This window comes from Agelaius phoeniceus, chromosome 6 (genome assembly GCF_051311805.1).
Source record: "Agelaius phoeniceus isolate bAgePho1 chromosome 6, bAgePho1.hap1, whole genome shotgun sequence".
Lineage (NCBI taxonomy): Eukaryota > Metazoa > Chordata > Aves > Passeriformes > Icteridae > Agelaius > Agelaius phoeniceus.
This window is the reverse complement of record NC_135270.1, coordinates 14,765,722-14,791,459: the sequence shown is the minus strand read 5'-3', so window position 1 is coordinate 14,791,459 and position 25,738 is coordinate 14,765,722. Positions and strand designations below refer to the sequence as shown.

At 42.4% G+C, this 25,738-nt stretch overlaps 1 protein-coding gene across 8 annotated transcripts in view; it reads left to right on the top strand.

The window, feature by feature from the left end:
* Positions 1-17,911: 17,911 nt before the first annotated feature.
* PLEKHA7 (pleckstrin homology domain containing A7) overlaps positions 17,912-25,738 on the top strand; it is a 145,820-nt gene continuing 137,993 nt past the window's right edge. For 5 of the 8 annotated variants that reach the window (XM_077179857.1, XM_077179859.1, XM_077179856.1 and 2 more), the window contains exons 1-3: positions 17,913-18,187; positions 18,285-18,361; positions 18,488-18,545. In XM_077179857.1, the coding sequence (XP_077035972.1) occupies positions 18,105-18,187; positions 18,285-18,361; positions 18,488-18,545 (218 nt within the window). In that variant the 5' untranslated portion in view covers positions 17,913-18,104. Of the gene's footprint in view, positions 18,188-18,284; positions 18,362-18,487; positions 18,546-25,738 lie in introns of all 8 variants that reach the window. The other 3 variants (XM_077179855.1, XM_077179854.1, XM_077179861.1) reach the window with 2 other exon arrangements.

Here is a 25,738-nt window from a genome sequence, read left to right as displayed (position 1 = left end):
ACATCTCCTAGTAAAAACACATTGTTCTAATGCCTTTTGACTATGGGATTTCTTCACTTTTGGTCGATTTTATCAGCTTAATAAGAAAGCTACTGTTCTGTCTTTATTTGGCAGACTGTGTCTGCCAAATGAAAGTTCCTCACAAATTAATTAAAGATTATTTCCTGCTTTGCCTGGCATTCCTCAGTAATAATACCATTTTTTTCAGAATTCATGCATGACTTTCTGTGAAGCTCTGTCGTGCACAAAAAACACCAAAAGCTTGTCATAAATGTATCTTAGACTCAATGCTATTCAACACAACACAGTTCCATTTCTTATTTTCTTTATTCATTGGTGAGACAGGATAATGCTTAATCCTATCAACAGCCTCATATTTGTGATGTGCTGGCATCTTTCTAGGTATTGTGCTCTGTCAATTATTACAGAGGCTATTAGAGAGATGTGTATGGGACATTTCAAACTGTTGAGCTGGCAAATGTTTACTCCAAGTGGCTTTTGATTCCTAAGAAAATCCCAAGGGGATTTGAACTGGTCTTTTGCTCTTTGCCTTGCATGTTAATTTTCTGTTGAGGTTTTTTTTTGGCAGGGGTATACTGAACACTTATGCCAATAATATTCTTAAAAAATGCCACCAAATGCAAATAATCACAAATAATCCACAGTGTATCCATTCTTTTACAGCTAAATTTCTTCCCTACACACAGAGGAATAATGTTACCCCACTTCAGAGATACTAGCAATTGTAGGTGGTCTTAATTCAGCTATAAAAGTTGCATATAATTCTTTTCAGCCTGAGATTTGAAATCTCATTCAGGGGAAATTATAAGGCAGGTTGCAGAAGGCCATCAAACAGGTGAGTTCCCTTTCCAGGAGAAGCAGCAGAGATATTGCTTCTTTCAAAGCAAGAAGCTCCTCCCCACTTTGCAGAATTTCCCACATCTGCTAGCAGGTTTTTAGGATGTAGAAGACTGATTCATTCATTCTTAGAATGAAGAAATTTTTCTCTTCCCTTTCCCACCTGCAGGCCTCTGAAATACTTTGCTGTGCAACTCTTGGCTAGGGATCTGTGAGCCCCCCCTTCCTAGAAAGGCTGGTTGATGTTACACCCTGTGCAGAATGAGCCGTGTATTGCTCCTTGGCTCAGAGGCTCTGCCTTGTTCTGCATCTACCCCTGGGTCCTGAGACCCACCAAAACCTGCTGAAGTGGACTGCCACTGGACAGTTTTTGTTTGAAGAGTTGGAGGTGAAAGGCAGTGAAGCCAGAAAGGTTCCCCGGGCAGGAAGGACAGGGCATTGGCCTTAGGCACACTCAGGAGGCTGCTTTTGCTCTGAATATTGACTCACCCTTTAGACAAGTTACTTTCCATCTCTTTTCTTGCTTTTTGTCTCTCCTGCCTTTTTATACTCTTTCAAATAGGACTGATCTCCCAGCACATGTTTTCATGGCACACTGTCAGTAGCACCTTGGGTGCAATTAAGGTCTCTGTGGTCACTGTAGCCTGCTCAGTTTGCCTGCTGCTAGGAATTATATTAGTTATATATATATATATATAGTTATCCTAAGCCTGCTGCTAGGATGCACTGCCACTCCTGAAAATATTTTTTCCCTTCTCCCTCTTTTTCAAAGATTGTTGAGTGTCTGGGAAACAGAGTGGGGATGGAGAAAGGCTGCTTTTTAACATCTTTTTTCCTTTCTTTCTTTGTAATATATTTTTATTCTGTGTGGCAAAGGAGCTGTGACGTGTCAGTGGCCGCCGCAGCCCTGCTGGCTCATGCTCTCCTCAGGCACGGAAGCCACACAGGAGCACGTGTGCTGGCTAATGTGTAACTACTTCTGTTCTGCTGTTGTTCTTTCTGAGGCTTGGCTCTTTTTTTTCTCAGGACTTCAGTTGGTTGAGGTTTCTTTTACTTTGAAATGCAGGGCCTGTTGGATCATTGCATCCAGCCTTCTGCTGTCACAGGTGCAACGGCGTTCAGTTTCTTCCCCAAACCTGACAAGTTCTGTCCTAAAACTGCTTACAATGACTCCCACTGGAATGCTGTTATGAAACCTGCACATCTCACACTTGGAAGTATTATTAGTTTGCCTGTGCTGGTGCACCAGGATAGCAGAGGGCCATATGGAAGATGCAGCATGTCACACAGGGAAGTTTTTCTTGTGGGCTTATTTCCCTGCTTCCCTGAAAGCCACCAAGTAAGGCAACAAAATATTCTGTCATTTTGCCAATGTAGCCACGTAAGATATGGATTTCTTTTCACATTCTTATCTGGCAAACTATGTTATCAAAGCTTTGTAGAATAGACTGCAGATAGCAATTGTACATTTTGCAATTGCATTGTTTTTGGAAGATGCTTGAAAGTATGGGGCAACTCTGGAGCCAGGATTTACTTAGGTCAGATTAGGGGAGGAAGGAAGGGGATAGCAGGTGGGATGAGAGAAATGTTTGAGTGCTTCATGTCACCTGCAAGGACTGTGAAAAGCCAAACTATAGGCTTGGGGAAAGAACAGCAACTATTTTTTTTGCTTGCAGATAAAGAGGAGATGCTGTTTAGCTCCTCAAATCTTTTCACTGTTGCTGTGCTGCTGGCAAGGGCACTTTGGCCATGTGGGACTGGTAACAAGCTGGAGCTGTGCCCTCAGCTTGCCTCAGCTGCAGATTGCACAGATCCTCCTCAGTCCTGTGCCCTTGCTCCTGGTAAAAACAACACATCTGGGTTTTCAGACTGTCTGAATAAACTGACATGCTCTCACAGCAGGAGTATAGCCCTTCACCAAGCAAGTTGCTAAATGAATTTAGCTACATTGAGATTTCTTTATGTGAATAAAACCTTAGTAAATGCTCAAGCTTAACATTTTCTAGAAAACATTGTATGTGACTGTTGGTATGCAACAGTTTTCCTTGTTCCTTGAAGAAGCCTTTCAGAATTCATTTCTTAAGGGAACAGAAATGGAGGAAGTTGTTCAACAAGTTTTCTGACTCCGATCTGCTGCCTCTTTAGATGACAGCTACTTTCTCTGAGAGATTTTCCTGCAGGAGCTCAAAAGTAGGTACTAGAAATTACGTTCTTGCTTAGGCAAATGTCAAAACAAGAGAATTTTTACATTGTAGAACAAATTCGGGACACGTAAAACTGGCAAAATCCAAAGAATGCTGGAGATCTGTCCTGATCCTTATTGTGTTAGAGAGGAACTGCATTTCTCCTGGTCTCCCTTACCTGTCTGAAAGCCCTTTCCTCAGTTTTCACACTCTACCCGTTCTTTGATCATCAGGCACCCCAGGTGAGACATGATTACAGGTGTTTGCACTTCGTGTGCCAATATATTGCATTAATCACCAGGGACAGCTGAGCTTGTGTTTGAACACGAGGAGGCTGCATCTTTAAAAGCACGCACAAGAATGAAACCTGAACACAGAACAGCATGTGTCAGATCTACAAGATGCTTTCAATCACCATATTCAATCATAGCTGCTCACGTTGCCCAAAATTCAGAGGAATTGAACTGAGTAATCTTCAGGGTGTGCAAAATAGGTGTGAAGTTCCAAAATTCCTGCCCCATTTTCCACAGCACTGATCGCTCGTGTTTAATTGGTTAACTGCCTCCAGTTCAATCCCTCTGTGAAGTCAGGTCAGTAATGTGATTAATTAACACTACTTAGAAGGGTTTGAAACTTATATTAATATTACTTAGAAGGGTGGAATGTGCTGTGTGTCATGTCCTAGTGCTCCTAGTGATGTTAGACACTGGTGTATTCTGAACAGATTCAGGACAAACCAAACTACCTTTTATTGGAACAGACAAATATGTCACATTTCTTTGTGCCTCTGCCTGTCCATCTAACCACTCTGATGTTCTCTCTTGAGTTTCTGCATGCTTATAAAATGCTTTAAAAGATGTGGTTTCAATACACTCTTTTGACAGTGGTCAAGATGTTCCCACTCCCCAAGGCATTTAAGTGCAGGAGGTGGTTATTGTTTAATTCATATCTCGCTCAGCAGGAGAATTTGGCATATGTGATATTCTGTAAAATGTCAACAATACTTAAATATGCATTTACAGTGTAATTCAACATTTATTATTCACAAGGAATTGTATATTTGTGCCAGCTGAAAAGCACAATTGCAATTGTGCGCTGAATGCAGTGACAATGCAATTGAGAACAGTATTGGTCTGTTACAGTAATTTTTCCTGGGTATTTGGAATGCTGGAGTATCCTGGTTATCTGAACACATGGCTTTTATTCTGCACTGATGCAAAATTAATTACAATTCCTGATGTTGTATGTACAGCTGTTTTCCCTCAAGAAGAAGAAAATCCCACTGGGGCAAAAACTTCAAAAGAACACCAAAAGATCAGGGAATTGGCACTTGTGTTGGCAAGAATCTGAGTAATTTCACAAGTAGAACAAGAATCAAAATCTTTAATGGTCTGATTGCTAAAACCAGTAACTCCAAGAGGAAATCATTAGACATGACCTTCTTGCAAACAGGAATTAATAAAATGTAATCTTAGGCTACAACACATTTTAATTAACGTAATGCCTATTTATGAGAGATGCTGGTTTCTATAAATACTATCTGCATATACAGTACTGCTAAGGAAATTGGTATAATCTGGGATTTCAGTCATGTTTCTTCTGGACAATTTTTTTTGCTTTTAAAATTTTTTCCTTCAGTCTCCCCACTGACTCCTTATTAGATTATATTTCAGCCAAACTAGTCACTATGGCTGGCTAATGAGGAAAACTGACATTAAACTTCCAAGCTGGCTAATTTAATAAAAAGAATGTAACAATAATGTGGGTTCTTCTCTGTCCAGGAGGCTGCCATGATGAACCATTGACAGCTTGATTTTCTGTTTGTACATTGGCATTGATGTATTTAAACATAAAATATCCTCTCCATAAAATATCCTCTACTCCTCTAAGATGCAGTAGAGGCTGTGTATGAGGAAAGTAAGAAAGTAGAAATAACCACCACTGACAGGTGGATGAGAGATGAACTAATGGGCAGAAAGGTGTGAGATACTAAAAGCCAAGGTTTTGCCTTTCCTGACTTCTCATTTATTATGCACAGCATGATGTAGAATTAAAGTGTCTGGGCAACAGTTAGTTAATGTAGAAAGAAGGATTACTTAATCCCAGAATCTTTACTTTGCCTGATCTTTCTCTCTTCCTACTAGAATCTGGTTTTATGAAGTCTTGGATTTCCTTTAGAATTACTGGGACTACTCTTTATCATCATTAGAGTTCCATGAGATTTAACTAATAGTGATAAAGCAACTATCACAGTGTACAAAGAAGAAAAAAAATACAGTTTAAGAAAATTAACATTTGGGTTTTTTTTTTCTATAGACATTTATCTAAATTTAAAGAGGATACAGCATCTGTAACAGTGCAGTGGCACTGCAGCAATGGGCAAGAGAATCACATCAACAAGCAGGCAGCACATGGAAGCATGAGGTCATCCTGTTTGCCATGTGTGCTCATAGAATCTGTTTTACCACAGACTGTCAGAAAGCTCTGAGAAATTCCAGAATTTCTGATTCAGAACGCTGATCTTCCAGGAAGAAACAGGGCCACACAAGGAACTAGAGGTGACTTCAGCTCTTCCCAGTGAGGGTGGTGAGGCGCTGGAACGGGGAAGCTGTGGGTGTCCCATCCCTGTGTCCAAGGTCAGGTTGGATGGGACTTTCAGCTATCTGGTCAAGTGGGAGGTGTCCCTGCCCATGGTGGGAGGGTTGCAATGAGATGGTCTTTAAGGTCCCTTCCAACCCAGACCATTCTATTGCTACTTCATCTTGTTTATTCTCAACGTAGTTCTTCGAGATGTGATGTGAGATTGATCATATGGGGAAAACATGGGCGACATGGGGTGAACTAAGAGAAGAGAGAAAGTTCCTGAACTTTTCCTTTGTCCCTGGCCATCAGAGTGGATTCAGTGGGAAGGAAGCACACTTAGCCTTTCAACTGCACAGGACTGAGCAGGGGCCTGGTGAAGTAAAACACCCTTTAAATGCACATGTTGATGAGCTGCAGTGGCTTTTCTGAACCAGTAATCTACACTACTTCATTCATTGTAAATGGTCTAATGTTTTGCATTTCGAGAGTGGATTTCAGTCAGAGCTTTACAAATACTCATTAAGCCCTGAAACACTGCTCTGGAATAGATGAATAAATTATATGGGGAAAGTAATCATTAGAAACCTTGTTGTTTTGTTGAATGGTGTACAGTTTTCATGTAACCCAGGACTTAAGTGCAGCAAGTCCTTGACACCTATTTTCACTTTCCTATATGAATATTCATTTGGCTTAAGTTAGCATTTCATCCCCACATCTTATCAGAATTAAAATTCATCCTCTTCTAATGAAAACTGTGCTGTTTCCCTGCCACAGACAATGGTTGGCATCAAATAAAATTGTTCTTTGTTCCCAAACTATGGTCAGAATTCAGTGGTTAATCAGATGCTGATAGCAAACACTCCGGGTTTCCTTTACATCCATGTGACAATACAAAAGACAATTGATATGTGGCTAGTGTAAGATTCACTCTGGACATTCCAGGCACACAGGGCTTTGTTAACACTCCAATTTACAGCTGGACAATGTGTGTTGCCTTACTTTGAGTCATGTTTTTTTCTCCTAGTGCCAAAACCATTCTATTCTTCAAATTGTATCATAGATTTGTCATAAATACATGTATCTATGGATTTTACATTTTGTTCTTAAAATCCCTTTAGAGTGTTAAAATGAAAAGAAAGGATGCTCCAGGGACATATGGTGGGTAATTAAATGGTTCCTTCTAAAAATCCAGCCTGAATCTGGTCCACTTTGTTAATCTCCAGATGTTTCCCATTGCATTAGTTTCAGATGAAACAAGTTTAATCAGGGTGCTCATAATAGGAAAAAAATAACCATAATGGTATCACTTTTGCTACTTTTCTCAGTGAAGCTGATATTTGAAAGGCTGGAGTCATACGTGCACTTGATCCTGCCATCAGGTCTTATTACATCAGAGCTTAGATGTTCACAGAGCCAAGGGTAAGACCTGCAATATCCTAATTCAAGTTGTAACTGCTTTATGAACTGTCTGTACAATACCTATTCTTCTTGGTTCACAAGCTGTAAAATAGTCTTAGAAAAGTAAATATTCTCAAAACAGTTAAAACTGAAAATTGCAAAGCTGATTTCCCATATACCAAAATAACCATGTACCAGAATTTATATGACAAAAATCATCAATACCACCAGCTGTTTTTTCAGCACTCCAGATGGATACAATTCTGATAAAATGTGGAATTTTAGCGTGATTTTATCTGGTTTGCCTTAACCACAAAGGTAGGGTTAAGTGGAATAATGCCCTTCGGTTGAGGTATTCCTTGTGAAATTCACCGAGGGTGAAGAGAATGGCCAGAAGTGCAAATGCTGGCTTGCTGTCAGTCTGGAAATGCCTCGGGCCACTTCTGCCACTACTACAGCAAAGCTGCCACTCGGGAATTAGCACATTCCCTACAGATTTGCATGTAATAGGAGTAGTTGTGATAGTTTCTCAAAAAAGTCTTTGTTTTCACCGTGCCTTGGCCAAACCTGAGCCAGAAATGTGTCATCAAAGCAGTCATTTATGTGTTTAAAAATGAGCGCTGTTTTCACGCGGTTGCCATGGGACAGCTATGGCAGGAAATGAGCAAAACACCCACATAATTATTGTTGACAGAATACAGCTTCAATTTTATCAACTGTAGCCCCTGTGTGATATGTTGTTAAGGCAGCCTTCAACATCTCAGTGAGTGAGATGCTGATTTGAGGAGTCTGCAGTGCCCAAAAGAAACGTACAATTGTTATGCTTGAAAACCAGAACATGGTAAAGACGTCTGCCTCACTGATATGATATGGGAGTAATTACTGCAAAGTCTCCGAGGAGCAATTAGAGTTGTTTTTTATTAAATTTTCATGTCTTGATTGACATTGAAACTGATTGAATCAATATGTAAATCCAGATTACAGCGATCTAATAAGATATTGAGAAAGATGATACTTTATAAAACATTCTGTGGCAAAACTCTACAACACTGAGAGAAAAACCCCATAAATTTATCATTTTGCAAACTGCCTTGCTATTGTTCTTGCTTTTGAATATAATCTGCTTAGCTACTATTTAAATTAGATTTCAGAGGATGCTGTAATTAAGAAGGGGGATATAATTCATCATTTGTAGAGATCACATCCATTATGTATCTAAATAATATAAGTTACTTATAACAGTGTTGTATAACAACCTTAGAGAGCTTTAACCATTAATCAATAACAATGAAGAGATGTCAATGTGTAAAATTGAATCAGGTATAATAATATTCCAGTTTGACAAGTATCAGGCTATTCCTTACTGAAATACATAATTCTCTCTCTTGATTTGCTTGGCTGCTTACTTCACTGATTAAAAGGAAATCTATTTCAGGTGGGTTTTATTGAGAAGAGCACACATTTGTATGTATTTAAAAGATATATGGAATAGTCCTACTCCCTCAAGGAAAGAAGGATCAAATAAGAAAGAATAACTTTTTGGAAGGTAATGCTGCAGTAAATGAAGATAGTTTACTTTCTTTTAATCTATATAAAATAATGAAGTTTTTTCAGTATGAATTAACCCTGTATTGTTAATCTATTTTGACATGCACATTCTAACACACAGGAATGAAAAGGTGTGACAGAGGTATAAGTGTGTTGAATTACTGAACAATTTTTTGCTGACCTTGCTGACTTTTTGAGTGGTCAAGTGAGCTGAGGCCCTGACACCTTTTGTTCTTTTCTGTGGAAGTCCTTTTCATTCAAGGGAATGAACAATATATGACAGTTAGAAAAACAGCATTTTCTTTATTACCTTGACTCAGCCCAGTTAGATTCAAGAGTTCTGCTCAAGAACCTGCAGAAGGTTCTTTTTCTTGTACCTGTGTTTTTAAATAACCTGTGCTGCTCTGCACTGTCAGAGATGGCTCTCCAGCTCCGTGTGACAGTGAGATGGGTCACAGGTATCAACACGGGGCCTTACTGCTGGGATAGTGACAACTCTGCTTGTCTTGGATTTGCAACCTAAACTCCAAACTCCAAAACTCCATATTTTTTTCTTTTTCTTTCAGGGAAGGAGACAACCTTTTCCTAGTTTTGTTGTGTGTAATTATTTATTTATTTTTCCTCCTTAAGCCAAGCAAAATAAAGTTTTATTTTTATCTCGCTGTGTTTTGGGCTAGGTGGAGAAACAATCAGGCAAAAGAACACAGGAGGACATTCATGGAACTGTTCAATATTTAGGGATGGAGAAACAGTTGAGTGATATCCCTCAGATTTACTTTTTTTTTCAGTTTTGTTTAAAGCCTTCCTGTTACTATAGCTACTGTTTTTGTCATGCTCACATATAGATGGTTTATCACATTGCCTTTGGAAACTGATTGCTGCTGCAAATCATCGAAGCAAGAAGTGGAAGGGGTACAGGTGTGTAGCAGGAGACTATGGAATGAAAAACACTGAAGGACCTGGGCCCAAGCATAGGAAGAAACAAAAATAGATGTGGAGGATTGTCAAGAAGGCACATGTGCTAGGATTGTAACAAAAAGCAGGAAGAAACTGGAAAGAAGTGGGATATTGGAAAGATGTGATGAGGTATGTACACTCCATGTTGCCAGAAAAATGAAGGAGAATGATTAACCCTCAGCTACCTCCTTCTGGAGCCAAGCAGATAATCAATATCTTAGATTCTTTTGCAAAGGGGTCTTTGAAAAAGGATTTGGGAGACCAAGGATTTTGGGAGATTGTCCTGCCTGGCAAAAGCTTATTCAGGAAGAGGACTGAGACCTTGGGAAGTTCCAAGCCTGCTGAGACAGTACCATCTCTGGAAAGGTAGGGCAGAAGATGCTAAAATGGAATCTTGTCTGGAGTCTCGTGTGGGGATTGCTGTTAGTATGCAGAGAGGTGTGGTAACTGATCCACAGAGTAGCAGCAAGCTATTCATGGGTGTATTAAGGAAAATGAGCTGAAAATCTGTTTTATCTCTGACATACTCAAATTTGAAAGCATTCTGTTGAACAGGTTAGTTTCTATTACTACTGTCGGGGACTCCAGGTGAAGTTTTGGGTCTTCCAAAGCAAATGGAGAGCAAACGTAGGGAGAAGCCTGGAAAGTGAATTCCGAGGTCTTAAATTTCTTTGGAAAAATGTCCAGGTGATGATTGCTGGGAATATGTGAAACTCTGCTTGCCCTAACTGTGATATGTAGTTGCAAAAAATGGCAGTTGCCAAAAGGGCTGGAAAAAGGGTAATACCAGTCATGGAATGGACTCAAAGCTGGGGAAAAAAGATTTGATGGGAATAAAGTGAGGTATCTCATACTGGGGAAAGAAATCAAATGCATAATTCCTGAGGAAACATTAGAAAATTGAAAAGTTTGATTTAAAATTTTGAAGATTTCAGTCTTAAGGATAAGTGATGTTTGTGTTTGCATTTGTCCCTTTTCTAAAAAAGGATCTCTTCATAGTCAGATGTCATGGGATGACAGGGAGTCTGTTTTTACTCATAAATATGGAATTGACTTCAAGTGTCTGCTTTAAAACAAACCAAATGTTGATGGTCACAAGGTACATCAGTATTGAAGAAGTGAGGGCTTCTCAGCGCTGCCAGGCTTACAATGTCCTTTGCCAAGGAAAAAAAAAAAGAAAAATACCCTCAAGCATTCATTATAAAGTGTAAGTTAAATTTCTGGAAATGATCCCATGACTTTGACACATAATTGTTCTTTTGTACTTCTCCCTTCTACAGATAACTTGAGCACTGTTCAGCTATTGCCACCACTGTATAGAATGATAAGACTTGTCATGACAAAATTATGAGTATTTGTTATTTAGTTTAATTTTTGATTACCAAATCAAAATCCTAGTGTGTGGATTCTAGGTGCTGGGTATGTAAATTATTGAGACTTTGTGAAATGCAAAAGAGAGAAAATGAAGAGATGGGACTATGTTAAATATAGTAATCATAAAGCTTGTGTGACAGGAAATTGTAAATTGACAGTAATTAGGGAATGCATTCATTCATTTCTGCTTTTGTGTGCATTTTTGTGCATTTCAGGGGACATGCATAACTTGATTCTATGAATATAATTCTTTTGGGCAAATGGATATTCAGGTGAGAGATGTAATTAGATATACTCAGATGTTTGCATCTAGAAGGTAAATCAGTAGGATGTCTTTAAACATGAAGGACATTTGTAAGGAAAATAGAATTATTTTGAAGATATCTTCTGGATTTCACAAAGGATACTTTCAGTGAGAACATACTTTTGAAAACTGACAGTGGTTTGGAAAAGAACACCTTTTAACCAAAGATAATTACCCTTTTTTCACTCGTAGCAGAGTTCAGCATGTTTAGGAAGGAGAAGTTTGGATTTGTTATGCAGCACCAGTGTTGCCTTCTCAATGTCATTTCCCCATCTGTCTTGCTCAGCAGTGTCACGGTCTGGGCTGGTGCCTGTGTGCAGTCTCCAGTCAGATCCTGCTGCACAGGGAGACAGTGAGCCTCCAAACTATTCTTGTACAATGTCAAGCTCCACATCTTCCTCAAAGGAACTGTGGATACAATTTGAACTTGTTTATATTCTTTCCAGTGGCCAGGAAAATGAATAATTCCTTTTTCCGTATTTGGAATTCCTTCAACAATAGATTTACCATTATTTAATCTTTCTTATTTTATCAGCTATATTTATCTTTTGGTGCTCTTAGAATTCTGTTGCCTGACACAAGTCTCATGGAAATTTAGTCTATTGCAAGGAAACTAGGCTCCAAAAATCATATTTTGTCTAAAATTTGCCATTACTTTCCCCACAGCACAAACTGCCTGTATATAAAGTGTAGAAGATGTTTCATTTAATGCCAGCACTTATAAAAAGGTAAGACACAATCTATTGGCAATACCTTTTCTGTTCTGCTCAAGATTTATTTGGCATTGTACTAAGATATATATTAATTCTGTCCTGGAAAGTGCTTAGGCTGGAAATGGGTGATGCCTTGCAGATGGTGTGCCAAATTTTTGTACATATCTTGTGCCTCTTACAGCCCTTCCTTCTGTCTAGCTCTCCTGGCTTCTGTAGGTTGTGTGGTTCAACAGAAAACACTCCAGATCAGGAACAAGTATGTGCTCTATATTTAGCCATGTCACCAGTAGTACCATTGTGCAAGTTGCTTATCTTTCTTAACTGTATCAAGGATTGTCCTTCCTCTCCTTGTAAATAACAGAACTCTTTAAATTCAAGAGGTTGCCGTGAATTCTTCCTGTCAACTAGATAGCCACTCAATAAAGGTTCTCTTTGGTACCTATCAGTTAATGACAATTTTTGATGTCCATCTATTTCTAAAAATCTTAACATTTTGAACTAGCATTTCTTTTCACAGAAATATAGACTAAAATGGATCCTGTGATATCATCTTTTCATAGCTCCTGACCTGAGACAAAATAAGTCTACTTAGAATTTCTCTGACCAAAATTTTGTTTGAGCCACCCTTTAGAAATTGGTGATAAGGGAAATACCATGATATTCCTACTTAGGCTGCTTTACTGCTCATTACATTTGGGAAAATTTCTATGTATCATCTATCTTCAAATTTATCTTGGCATAAAACAAGCTGTTTTCTACTCACTCTGACATGGATGAATGAGGAATAAAATTGATTGGTACGTATTAAATCTCATCAACTATATTTTAGTTTCAAAATAATACAATAGTGATCTTTTTGTTATCTTGTTTGCTTTCCCTACCCTCTAAGGTAATGTGTAATCTCGGACTTGAATCTTTTTAATTTGTCCTCTTCATGTTTTAAACAATCTTAAGACTTCAGACTGGGAAAAAAATCTTTCTGCATGTTCAATCTATTAAGTGCTTCTTCATCCTACAGCCTGACACTGGCTCTAGCTGTGTGTTGCCATTTTTTTTCAAATTGATGAGTTCTGTTGTTACTGTTCTCCTGAGATGGCATTTCCCCATGCTGTCTGAGAATCCAACAGCTGAAGTTGTTTTCTAATTTGAACAAATATACCACAGTGATTCCTTAGTGTAGTTCTTCCATAACCTGAAAAAGTGTTGCAGTTTTAGAGTAACGGCATTGGAAATTTTCCAGGAATGTGGATTTGCCTAAAGTCTCCAAGATCTCTTCCCTATTTCCTCTATTGTGTGATTAATACATTCTTCTACCTCTAAGAATCAATGTATTAATTTCTGGTGTCTTAAGCACTTACCACTGCTAAAAGGGAATCACACTGCACAATCCTGAAGAACAATGTGGTTGCACAACCTATATTTCAGTATAATCAGACAATGAACTGCTCTGAAATTGTCTTGCAAATTAATCCGTCTCACCATGAAACCTTTCATGATTTTAATTCTCAGCTGTTCCAAGCAGAGCTGGAAAATCATGCTAAAAGGCATAATACATGTTTTGCAGCTAAAGGGCATAATACATGGTTTGCATTATGGCTTATAAGCTTTCTTAACCAGGATTTAATAATTCAGATTCATTACTCTTCAAGTGCTCTGACTCTGTCTGGCCTCACACCTTTTATAAGTCGTGCTTATGCTTTATAAAATATACAGGTCAGGATGAAAAAGTCATAACTAGCAGGCTTTTCTATGCATTGTACCTCATTTAAGCTTCCTGAAATAGCAGCAGCTTTTGCCCTCTAAGATCATCAAATTCAATTGTATTGAATTCTCTGAAAAATAGGAAATAGATCATTAGAGTACACACTATGCTGAAATCCAGCTGTGATTCTGTAACCTTCTAGACACTGGATCTAATTGTGACTGAAGGAAATGATACTTTTTTTTTTTTTTTTTGTGATCCTCTCCAGCATTATTTGCAGATTCCTACTCCATGTTTTGTTGACAAATTATAGCATATATAAAGGGTTGAAAAAGTGCAGGGAAACATGCAGACCTGAATGGTACAGGGGGTGGGGGTGTGTGTAATGGAAGTGGAAAAAAGAGGAAATGAGAGTATTGGGATGTTGCCACTGCCAGGGTGAAGCTGGGTTGTCAGGGCAAGGGCTGAAAAGAAAGGGATGAGGTAGAAAGGATGTCCATATTAATGGAGTTTATTTTGGAAATAGCAAGGGCATGGAGTGGTAGGAAAAGGGTAATAGTTTTATACTGAAAGAGAGCAGGTCTGGAATATATATTAGGATAAAATTCTTTACTGTGAGGGTGGTGAGGCACTGGCACAGGTTGTCCAGAGAAGCTGTGGGTGCCCCATCCCTGGCAACGTTCAAGGCCAGGCTGGATGGGGCTCTGGGTAACCAGGTCTAGTGAAAGGTGTCCCTGTCCCCCAGGGGGATTGGAATGAGGTGATCTTTAAGATCCCTTCCAGCCCAAACCATTCTGTGATTCTCTGTTTCAATGAAAGTGCAGACACAGATTTTGGCATACTTTAAAATGTATCACTGCTCACCCAATTTAATGAAGTCATCAAAAAAGTGTTCCCAGAGGATTCAGACAGAGCAAGGAACATTAGTGACACATTCCTATAAAGCTGTCAAATGTGGGTTCAAACTTGCAGTATTCAGGGACCTCGTGATGTCTCCCTGAATTACCCAGTTATCAACAAAGGGAGCCTCAAATATCCTAGCTTTTATTAGACCCTTGCTGAAGACTGTATTTCACTTCCTTTAGCTGAGTTCCTGATATTGTGGCCTTAAAGTCCTAATTTTACCCCAAATAGCTTCTTCCAGACAGTGCCTCTAGAGTGCAATGAATGATAGGTAATAGAAAAATGTCTGATATCAGCCAGGGAGGACTAGAACCAGAGCCTGAAAAAAAAAACAAACCAGAAAAACCAGAAGAATCTGGTAATCTTATTAATGAATGATGCCTAAAGGCATTCTTCCTCCAGGGCTCTAAATCACAAACTTCATCCTGATGAGGCCAACACAAGTCAGCTTGTGAACTTTCATGAATCTAGACTAAGTTTTCATCTTGATCTTAATTTTGGAATAGAGCTCTGCAAGTTACAGTAAGAAAATATGCTTTTTCAGTAATGCATTTCTCTGTAATTTGCAGGACTATGTGATAATGTGCTAATGCCTCAGGCACCATGATGCATCAACTCAAGATCTGGTCATATGACAATGGTGATAAATTGAAACAGGGAGTTTCTAACTTGATATAATGGAAGTATTTTCACCACAGGCATATGGGACCTAGTTGCTAAGAAAGGCTGTTGCATTTCTGTCCTTGGAGTATTTTCACATCCTTACCTGGAGAAAGGCCTGGGCCACTGGTCTAAAATCAGTGCTGGCACTGCAGGAGGCTGCACTGGTGACCCCAGTCTTTTTCATTGCAGGAACTGAAGAAAATCAATGAAATGGGATTTGGGTTCACAACAAACACAAGAAAGTGATTCTTCATACACAGCTCAGGTAAGATGAGCATTAGGAACACTTTGCTGCCTCTGGGTGATAGAAGTTACGTGGGCTCTAGTCTGGATGGGTTCACAGAAAAGATCCATTAGGAGTTGGAGATGGAAACAGCACCTTGAGCAAGAGCTTTCTGAGCCCACAGGTTCTGCAGGCAAGCAGTGGATGCAGGTGCTGGAGCAAAGGAAAGAACCTGGGGAGCTGCCCATGACTGCCTGGCTCCTGTGCTCTTTCTTGGCACCTGTTCCTGTTGGGACATGAGACAGACAGAATATTAGGCTAAACAGACATTTTGTTTGACCCAGCACAGATGCTTTTAGGAGCCAAAATCCAAACCACAATAATGTTTATTCAGTGAAGTTACTATTCATTTGGGGTGGATAAGCCTGTTTTGTCATGGTGGACTTAGAAGCTAAATGCAGTGAGTTCTTGCAGCTGATGGAGAATGGAAGACTTGCTCCAGAGCATCAAGGCAATGAGTGACTCCAGAGCAAGAGCTGGGCTTAATCTCTTCTGCACAGACCTAAACATGCAATGACACTAAGTAACTCCTATTTGATTGACTTTGGAATTGCACTGGGACTGACTTTATTGCAAATTCTGTGATAACTCACACCCAACCAGAATGACTCAGAATTGTTAGGGCTTCTGTGGTGGGTTGACACTGACATCAAGTGCCCACCAAAGCTGCTCTGTGATTCTCCCTCCTCAAATGGTCATGGGAGAGAAAATACAATGACAGGCTTGTGGGAGATATCCCTCACCAGTTACTGTCATTCTCTGGTCCCAATTCCTCCTTAATGCTAACTTTTCTCCCTTTTAAAATCCCTTCTCCAACACATTGGCCAGCATTGAGTCCATCCTGGATGACATTGTCTCTGTTGGATGTAAGGGAAGCTTCTGGCAGCTTCTGATAGAAGCCACTCCTGCAGCCCCCCCCCAAAAAAAAAAACCAACCAAACAAACAACATTGCCATGGAAACCCAGTAAGGTTAAAAAAAAAGGCAGCACAGGAGTTTTAGTATTGGAAATTTTAATCAAAATTCTGACTTAGGATAAAGGGCTACAAGATACTCTCTCCTGCTTCATAACTGTGGATAAACTAAAATTCTGTGGATTGTTAATGACCATTCCTGGCTGATAGATAACACTAGTATAGTGTGTATATATACAGTAGAGTATCTTCTCCAATAGTGGTCAAAAAGGGAAATTTCCACAAAGCTATCCTGATGCACCAGACCTGCAATGTTGTCTGAAACTGACGTGAAATAAAGCAAAGTCCTCTCTCTCCTGTCTGAGGCTGCTTTTCTTGCCTCCTGCTTTCTTCTGATGATTTATTTTGGTTATTTAGAAGGAAAAGCAAACGTTGTCATTTTCCCTGTACTGCAGCACTCTGCCCTCTTACACTCTCCTACTGCATGCTGGCGTTCTCCCTGTCCCCACAGCCGTGTCCTCAGTTGGTCTCCTCTGTTTTTCTTCACTAACCCGACCCCAGTCAGACCCACCCACCCTTTCCCACCTCTCTTTGCAGCCTGTCTTTCCCGTTTAACACTCTCCTTTCACGCCAAGCCTGCGAATGTCCCATTTCCTGCCTTTTGGATCCCTCTGTCTTCCCCAGTATCAGAACAGCACGAATCCCACAGAGCCGTGCCTGGCTCCGCCGCTGCTGCCCTCATGGCAAGAGGCATTTCTGCACGCTGGACCCCTTGGCTCCGTCAGTCCTGCTGCAACTCGCACTTCGGCCAAGCCAAGGCGCTGGCCAGGACTCCCAACCTGGCAGCCATCCCTGCTCTGCTGGCTGGAGCCAGGATGAGAGTAAGAAACCTACGGGCTCTGCTGTAGGGCACACCACTCCTTGCTCGTCTCATCCACTTTTTGTCCCAAAACCACATTCTGAGTGACTGGAGCACTTCAGCCCGGAGCATGCCCACACAGCACGGCAGCACCAGGAAGGGTTTTGGTCTGACCGGGAGCCGGCCCAGCCCCACTGAAATGCACCGAGCGGGCTCCCTCACGTTACCGTCCAGCCTGTTTTAGGTCATGGATGAGCACAGGGGCTGGCACAGGTCCCTCCCGGTGCCGGGGACAGCTCTGCTTTGTCGGCCGGCTGCTGCTGCCGCGTGTGTGCGATGTTTTAACCTCGGTGCCCCCGTACCCTGTGCCCGAGGTTCAAAGTCCCCGCGGCCTGTCCGTCCCTCCTCACCTGGCGCCGCGGGGAGCGCGTCCCCGGGGCACGGCGGCAGCCAGGTGCGCTCACACCTGTACATCCCCCGCTCCGGGCGCGGCTCCCAGGGCTGCGGGAGCGGGCCACGGGACAATCCCGGTCCCTCCGCCGGGCGGACAGCGCCTGCGGGGATGGGTGTGCGGCTCCCGGGTGACGGCGGGGGTGCCCGCGGGGGCCGCTGCGCCGCGCCGGGGCCGGCAGCCCAGGCGGGGCCGGGGGGCGGGCGCGGGGCAGCGGCGGACAAAGCCGGGCGGCAGCACCGCGGGCTCCCGCTCCCGCCGCCGTGCCCGCGGCCTCCCGAGGGGCGGGAGGTGTCGCCCCCCGCCCGCGCCGCGGTGGCGCTGCCGAGCAGAGCCGGGCGCTGGGCGCCGAGCAGAGCCGGCCGCCCGCCCGCCCGCACCCCCGCCCCGGCCGGCGGCGCGCACGGCGAACATGGCGGCGGCGGTGGGGCGGGACACTCTACCTGAGCACTGGTCCTACGGCGTCTGCAGGGACGGGCGCGTCTTCTTCATCGAGTAAGGGGGAGCCTCGGGAGGGGCGCGGGGGCAGCGCGGCCCCGCCGCCGCCGCCCTCCTCGCTAACAGGTGCATGTTTTCCGCTTCTCCCTCGCAGCGACCTGACCCGCCGCACCACTTGGCTGCATCCGCGCACCGGCGAGCCCGTCAACTCCGGCCACATGATCCGCTCAGGTGGGTGCCCGCGGCCGGCGCCCCCTCCTCGCCCCTGCCCCGCGGCCGGGAGGCTCCGCGGGCGAAGTTCTCACCCCTCCTTCCCGCTCTCTCTCTCTCTCTTTCCCCGTCCCCCGTGCCTTGCAGACCTGCCCCGCGGATGGGAGGAGGGGTTCTCGGAGGAGGGCGCCAGCTACTTCATCGAGTGAGTACCGGCTCCCGGCCCCGCGCCGACCGCCCAGGGCCGGGGGGCGCTGCTGGCGCGGCTCCGGCCCCGGCCCCGGCCCGGCTCGGCTCAGCCCGGCCGCCCCCGCACCGAGCCCGCACGTCCGCCGCGCTCATCAATGATCCGCGCCGGCCAGAGCGGCGCCGTGATGCGCCCTGCCAGCGGGAAAGTTGGCTCCGGGCGCGGCGGGATGCGGGATCCCCCCAGCCGCGCTCCGGCGGTGGTCAGCAACAGGTTTCCTTGGAGGCGGCACTTGAGTTTTCCCTGTTTGTTTGGGGTTTTTGTGTGTGCGTTTGTTGGCGAGCTGGCTGCTGCCCCCCTCCCCGCTATTCACGGTGAGGTTTGCGGCAGGTGGAGCGTTGCCGGGCTGAGCGCCGGCCGAGGTGGAAGGTGAATGGTGGTTTTGTTATTTTAAATGGCTCGTGGCTGTGGACGCAGCCCCGGGAAGTTTTGCAAGTGAAAGGATTCCAGTGTCTCTTCCCGGAGACGGGGCTGAGCGGATGAAGTTGCCTTGCCAGGGCTGGTGGTGGCTGCCGGGATCTTTCATGTGGCGTTTCTTGTTCAGAGAGCAATTACAAGCAGGGATGTGCTGCTTATTGAGGTGCTTTTATTCTATGAGATGCAAGCGTGTTGCAGTAAAGCTGGATAACTAAGAGAGCTTCTTTCAAACATCGCAGATATAAGGTTTTTACAAAGACACACACCGATGTAAAAGTAGAGATTTAATCAAATGAGTAAAACTCTGGTACATCTTGGATCTAGAGTCACGTGTCACGTGTGATGCCTTTGCATTTTCCTTTGCAAATCGGAATGCCTGACAAATTTAATGGAACCAACAGAAAAGGACTGGAAAATGCTCAGACTATCTCATTGCTCCAGTGCAGAACTCCCAGGCTGTTAAGTACTGCCCCAATAACTGCTGACAGCAGTGTCATGGTTGTCCAGTATTGAAATGCCTGCAGAGTGTACCCCAAAATCTTTGAGTAACTTGAGGTTTTGGTAAATATCAAACTTCCAAACCATACTGGGCTGGGTGAAGGAGCAATTGACTGAAAGTATAACAAATGCCTCACATGTAGGATGTTTGTTAAATAAAATTCCAGACGATCCTAAAATGTCCTTTTTTCACCTAAAGCGGAGGAAAAAAAGGCATTCAATCTTCATTTGTCTGAGGCAGAGAATTCCTAACAGTGCTGGGCTGGGCAGATAGTTTAGCCCTTGACTCTTGAGGAGGTAGTAGCAAAGCATTGGAGAGCAGCTCAATAACACTTAGAGCTGCCACCCTTTATCTATGGCCAGTGTGTTGAAAGGAAGGAATAAAAGTTCTGCTGATTGCACAGGCCAGAGATGGAACTCTGAAATGTCCAGTCTGTAAATGTACTGTAAACAGATCCTTTACATGGGTACATAAACTTCTAGGTGTAGGAATACACCTATTTGTTTTGCTGTCTTTTCCAGAAACTTACTATTGCAATTTTACAACAGCCTAAATTTCCCTTCTCAACTGCTGTGTTTGGAAGACCATCTCTTATCTTCTTTGTCAGGCAGTTGCAAAACTTTTGATTTCTGATCTATTGAATTAGAGTTCTGTGCAGTGCATTTTCATAACTTGTGCTAATAGTGCTCTTTACCTTGGGCTGGAACAGCTGCAGGAAATGAAATAAGGAATGGAGTGTGCTCATTTTACTGAGCAGTTTAATAAACTCAGTCATCTTTAGCCAAGCAAGGTTTTGTGAGGAGACAGAGCAATGTTTTAACATAAATCTGTTCAGTTGAACTGCTTGAGACTAAAGATCCTCCTAATATGGAATATACAATATTTAACTCTTCAGCAGTGATACTTCCCCCAGCACTGCTCTAACCTCTCTGATTTCAGCTCAGAGGCTCCCTGAGCCTAGTGGAATTTCTCATTTTTTCTTCCATGAGCATACTGAGCTCTTGTTGGGCTCATGTAAACATCAGTATCCTTGGATGATGATTTCCATACCTCACTGCTCTGTTCATTCCTCCTGTGTTGCTTCCACGTGATGAGTTCTCAGCTTACAGAAAAGGTTACCGGTCCCTAAACGCATGATTTCACATGTTGTACTCTTAAATTCCATTTTCTGGCATTCCATGAGCCATGAGCATTCCTGGATAACTACCCAGTCCTCTCTGTACTGGTGACAGTTCCAGTCTGGTGTTGTCTACAGAAATTTCACAAACACATTGTTACTCCTTGGATACTAATTTATTGAAGGGTGTCAGGAGGAACATTCCAAGTAACCCCTCCCCCTGTGGTAATTTCCACAATTAATACAACTTACTATAGTTTAACCACATGGGCTGTTTAATGGATCTTGGAAGTCTTATTTCTCTAATGAAATTAAAAGTATTACTAAGTATTACTGCTGTTTTAAATAACTTCAATCAAACATTTTATTTAAACATATACAGGTTAACTCCACTTACATAAGTGATTTCTGGTACAGCCATCATGAAAATATTAGATAAAATATTAGATATGAGTTGTCCTTCATGTAAAAATCTCATGAAATCTTATGTCCATTTACTTCCATGTCTTTATTGCTTCTTTCAATACTGTGGACAAACTTGAAACATCATATAGTAAAACAAAGGTTTGAAACATCATAAAGTGAAACAAAGGTTTATAAGGTGGTCAAGCTTCATATCAAAACCAGGTAAGTTTTTTTCCCCTTTCCACCTAACAGGAGTTGAAAAATTTCCTAAACTCCACTTCCATTGGATAGAAGCTTTCCAAATGAATGTGCTGTGATTTAGAATGTTTTTGGTTTAGAATGTTTTGGTTTAGAATGTTCTGTGGTTGGGCAGCTGTCCTGTGATGGAAGGGGTGCTGTTTTCCCTTTGGTTATTTATGTGAGATGCTTGTCTGAAATCACATTCACTCTTAGCCTTGTTTTGCTCAACTAAGCAAGCCAAGTTCTTTGTGCAGCCCTTTAAGAAGGCCTCTCCATCTGTTTGATTCTCCTGTGGTTCTTCTCTGCACCTCTTGCAATATGAAGTCATCTTTGTTGAATGTGAGTGAACAGAGTCCTCTGCTTTTGTGAGGCTCTCAAACAACAAAAGTGCTTTCTTGGCTTCAAAAATTTCTCAGTTTTCTGCATTTTAGGTTGTTTGCCTATTTAGGGAAGACACCCACACTGACAGCACATGTGAATGCTGCCAATTGACTGAAACATGCAGGTCTTTCTTTACTGCTTTAAATTTTAAGAACTGTAATTTATGTTAGGAAGCTACATTCCAGTTCTTCCCATTTATGCTCATCCATATCTTTGCAAATGATTTTCTCTGTTCCAAATATTCATCAGGTTTTCTTGGTAGTGGCAAACCCTGTTAGGGCAGTGCCGTCTCTTATCTTAAAATCAGTAAATAAAACATTAAATAAGTGATGTATAAACTGATTCTTCCAGATCTCCATGTAGTAGTCTTTGAAAATATCATGGTTGCCACATTTTTTGAGTGCTGAATACAGCTTGCACCACGCTTTTCCATCTCTGTTTTTGTTTCTTTACTGATGTTTTTCAAATACTTTGTGTTTGTGGGCCAAATGCTTTATGGGAGAGTCTCTGCAGAAAGGTTGTTGCTGAGCATATGTGGAGCTGAATGAGCACTGGACAGCACTGGCTCTGGTTTGTTTCTGGTGGTTGTGTTGCTGCTGTGAAATGTTAATTGTGGTGGGCAAACTCTTTGTGGGGAAGGAGATGGGACATGCAGGGAGGGCAGTGATGATGGTAAAGCAGTGCATGTGTGCATTACAGTACAGGTTTTTCTTTCCATTTGCTTCTCTTTTCCTGATTGTCCAAAAGACTTGGGGAAGTTGGAAAGCTTGGAAAGTGTGGAGTGCTTTTTTACTACCTCCTTACAGATTTGAAAGATTGAGGTGGCTGTTGGTGTGAAAGGATCTGTTCTTGCTGGGTTAGATACCTAACTGCCTGGATTTAAATATGTTAAAAATGCGTACTGGTGCTACAGAGGTTCTTTTTGAAAGCTGCAATGGTACTGCTCCTCTGAAAGGTAATCATGCATTCAAACTGTAGCCTAAAATTAGGAACAAAAAAGTAGAAATCAGCACTTAAATATCTCAAGTTAACATTTTATTTGTTTCTGAAGTCAGTTTCCAGTTTAACTTGGCCTCTTCTTTGGGTAACAAAGTGGACGTACAAGAAACAAACCCATGAAATTGGCATAGCAATAGTCAGTAACTGTTTGCAACTGTAATTCTTTAATTCTTGTATTTAGCCTGTACTGTGTGTAGGAAATATGCATGGTATGTGTTTCAAGTGTTTGGAAATAGCAAAAGAGCAAAGCACACTAAACAGAAGTCTGCCTTTTTAACTTTGGTTCTGCTGTGCCAGGCATGTACATTCACTGACAACCATACAGGAGCTCAGGTTCACCCACAGTGGGCTACAGGTGATACCCACTTGATGATTATTTAATCACAGAAGCCCAAAGGGGAAGAGACCATCTGGATTATTGAGTTCAGTTCTTTTGATTATCTGAGAAGATTGTTTATAATCTCATTAATAAATTTAATCAACAGGTTTCTTCTGCCCTGCAGAAATTCCTGTCTTCTCCTCTCCTAGTAAGATGTTGAAAACGGAATAATTTTTTTGTGGCTGTTTGGGTGGGTTGAAACACTGTTTACTGTAGGTGTTCCTTGACCTGCTGTAAACAAATTATTATTTCTTGCTCTGTTCTCCATGATGGTTATTGCTGTAGAAGTAAAAGATGCTGGAGCACTTAGCTACTGTAAGGAATAGTGATGACCCTCATGATGAGGTCCTCATCTGTGTAGATGATGTCCTTTGTGGTTCTTGACCCTGTGCTTGAATAAAAGGTAATGTATGAGTAAGTACATGAACTGACATGAAACCCCCCTGTGAGGTTGGGTTCACTTCACTGTGTCACTGCTGTGCATGTCCAGTTTGAGCTGGGGAGAGTTCCTGGAGTGGAATAAAACTTGGGTAGCTGGAACCATGTGAGAACTTCATTGTAAATTATATGTTCACATAGGATAGTCTCTGGTGAAATGAATGGGTTTTGTGTGCTATGGAGTGTCGTGGGGAAACTTCTAGGGAAAGAAACCCGGACTGGTTCCTCAGCAAGGGGCACAAGGCCTAGTTTGGGTAAGCCTGGGCGCGCCAAGTGGAGCAATGCGCGTTCTGGCCACCAGTGATAGCCCACGGGCAGGAGCTGCCCTTGAGGGGGACTGGGCTTCACGGAGGTCATTGTACGGGTGGAAAAGCGGCTGTGGGATGGACAAGTGGAAGAAAAATGCGAGAAGTGGCTGTTGAGGTGAGAGGCGAGGGTCGGAGAGCTGCTGTCCCATCCCGCAGCTCTGCGGAAGCAATCCATGGTCTTCAGCGGCCTCTACTGGCTCCTGGCAGCAGGGGAAAGCTGCCAGGCTGGGTGAAAACCCCTGCTGGTTCTTCCTCTTCTCATTTCACGTTTTCTTGGCAGGAAGTGTTCCATCTGGGCTGTGGGAAAGCAGAACTATACACAGTGAAAGTAACTCTCACCGCTTGTACGGATTTCTCTCTGTCTCTCTTTCTTGCCCTTCGTTCTCCTACGTTGGGTTTCCTCAGACAGCCTGTTTATTACATTTTGTTGTCCTGGATTTTGAGCAGAATTGAGCTGGGAATATTGGATCTGCTGGTTGGATACAGTAGCTGTGTTTCATTCCAGCTAGTGGAAACAATTCAGTGTCCTTTTGGATGGCAGTGAAAATGGGAGATCACTCATTAATGAGTGGAATAAATGTTGATGGATTTGTGCTCGGCAGGGATGGCCAACAATTGCAGAGAGCAAAGGAAGGGCTTTATAGTTCAGCTCCCAGAAAATGGGAAAAGGATACTTTGTGCAGGGTGCCTGAATTTCAGAGTGCCCTCTGGAAGGGCAAGCCTGGAGCTGTGCCTAAGGAAAATGCCGTGTGTGGTTTGGTTCAGCAAGGTATGTGAATGAAGAGGGATGTGGTGTGCATTCCTTAGGGGAGGGAGGAGCACCTAAGGGAAGGTGCTGGAGTTTGTTTGTTTTTAAAGCAAGGCTGCACCACAAAGTACTTAGCTTGGTTCATTAATCTGTGTTTGCCTTTATTCCAAGATACACACATGTTGGAAAGCTGAATTTTGACTACTTGAAGAGGCCAGCAAGGATAACACACACATAGAGTGAGATGCTTTTTTAGGTGTTGAGCGCTGCTGGTAATCCAAGTTTTCTGGGAAATAGAGCAACATTCTTTTGTTCTGGTTGGGATTGTGTGGCTTCCTTGTGTTGTAGCTCAGAAACAAAGGCATGAGCTGGTTATTCGAAGCTGCCAGCCTCCACATTTTGTTTACTACACATTCCAGCTTTTTGAACATTAATGTGTAAGAAAAACTTCGTTCATTCAGCCTCTTTCCTAAAGCACTGTCCACTTCTGCATTCCTTGGATCTGTGCAGGAGAATGTCTGTGCCTTTTTAAAGAAGGTGTATATGGCAGTGAGGGTTTCAATATTTCTGAAAGTCTGTCTAAAGTTTAAGCATAAACACAGTCATAGAGCTGTGCTGGGCAGGTGTTGCAGTAGTCTTAAAAGTCATTTTCATAACCTTGAGTTACATTTCAGACTTCTTTTACACCTGTGCAATATGCCTGTCACATCAGATGAGGAAACAATATATGCAACACTTTTAATTTTATTAATTACCCATTATCTGCCAGAAAAGAGAGAATCTCAAATATTTGGGACAGCAGAATCTTGATATTAACCCTACATACTTTGTTTCAAGAAAGTTGCTTGTTCATTCTCTCAGTAGTAAATTCTAGCTGCTGGACCTAGTTAGAAGGATTGCCTGTCTGCAAGCAAATACATTGTGCAGGATGTTCTTGTGTTTTATAATGGAGGAAACAAAAAGGTACCTTTTCTCAGGCAGGTCTGGCAATCCTGAACAACCTTAGCAAGTGCTTCAGAGACAGGATAAGCCTGTGTAGCTGTGAAATACATGTGTTCTATACCCTGCATTTTCCCATCATTCTGCTTGCTGCAGGTGGATTATACTAAAATGAGTTTTAACCTCACTACTGATCCAAGTTTGCTATCATCTCAAATATTTACATTTCTTTGCTACAGATTAAATGTACTGCTCCAGTATTGCAGTGCTGGATCTCTGCA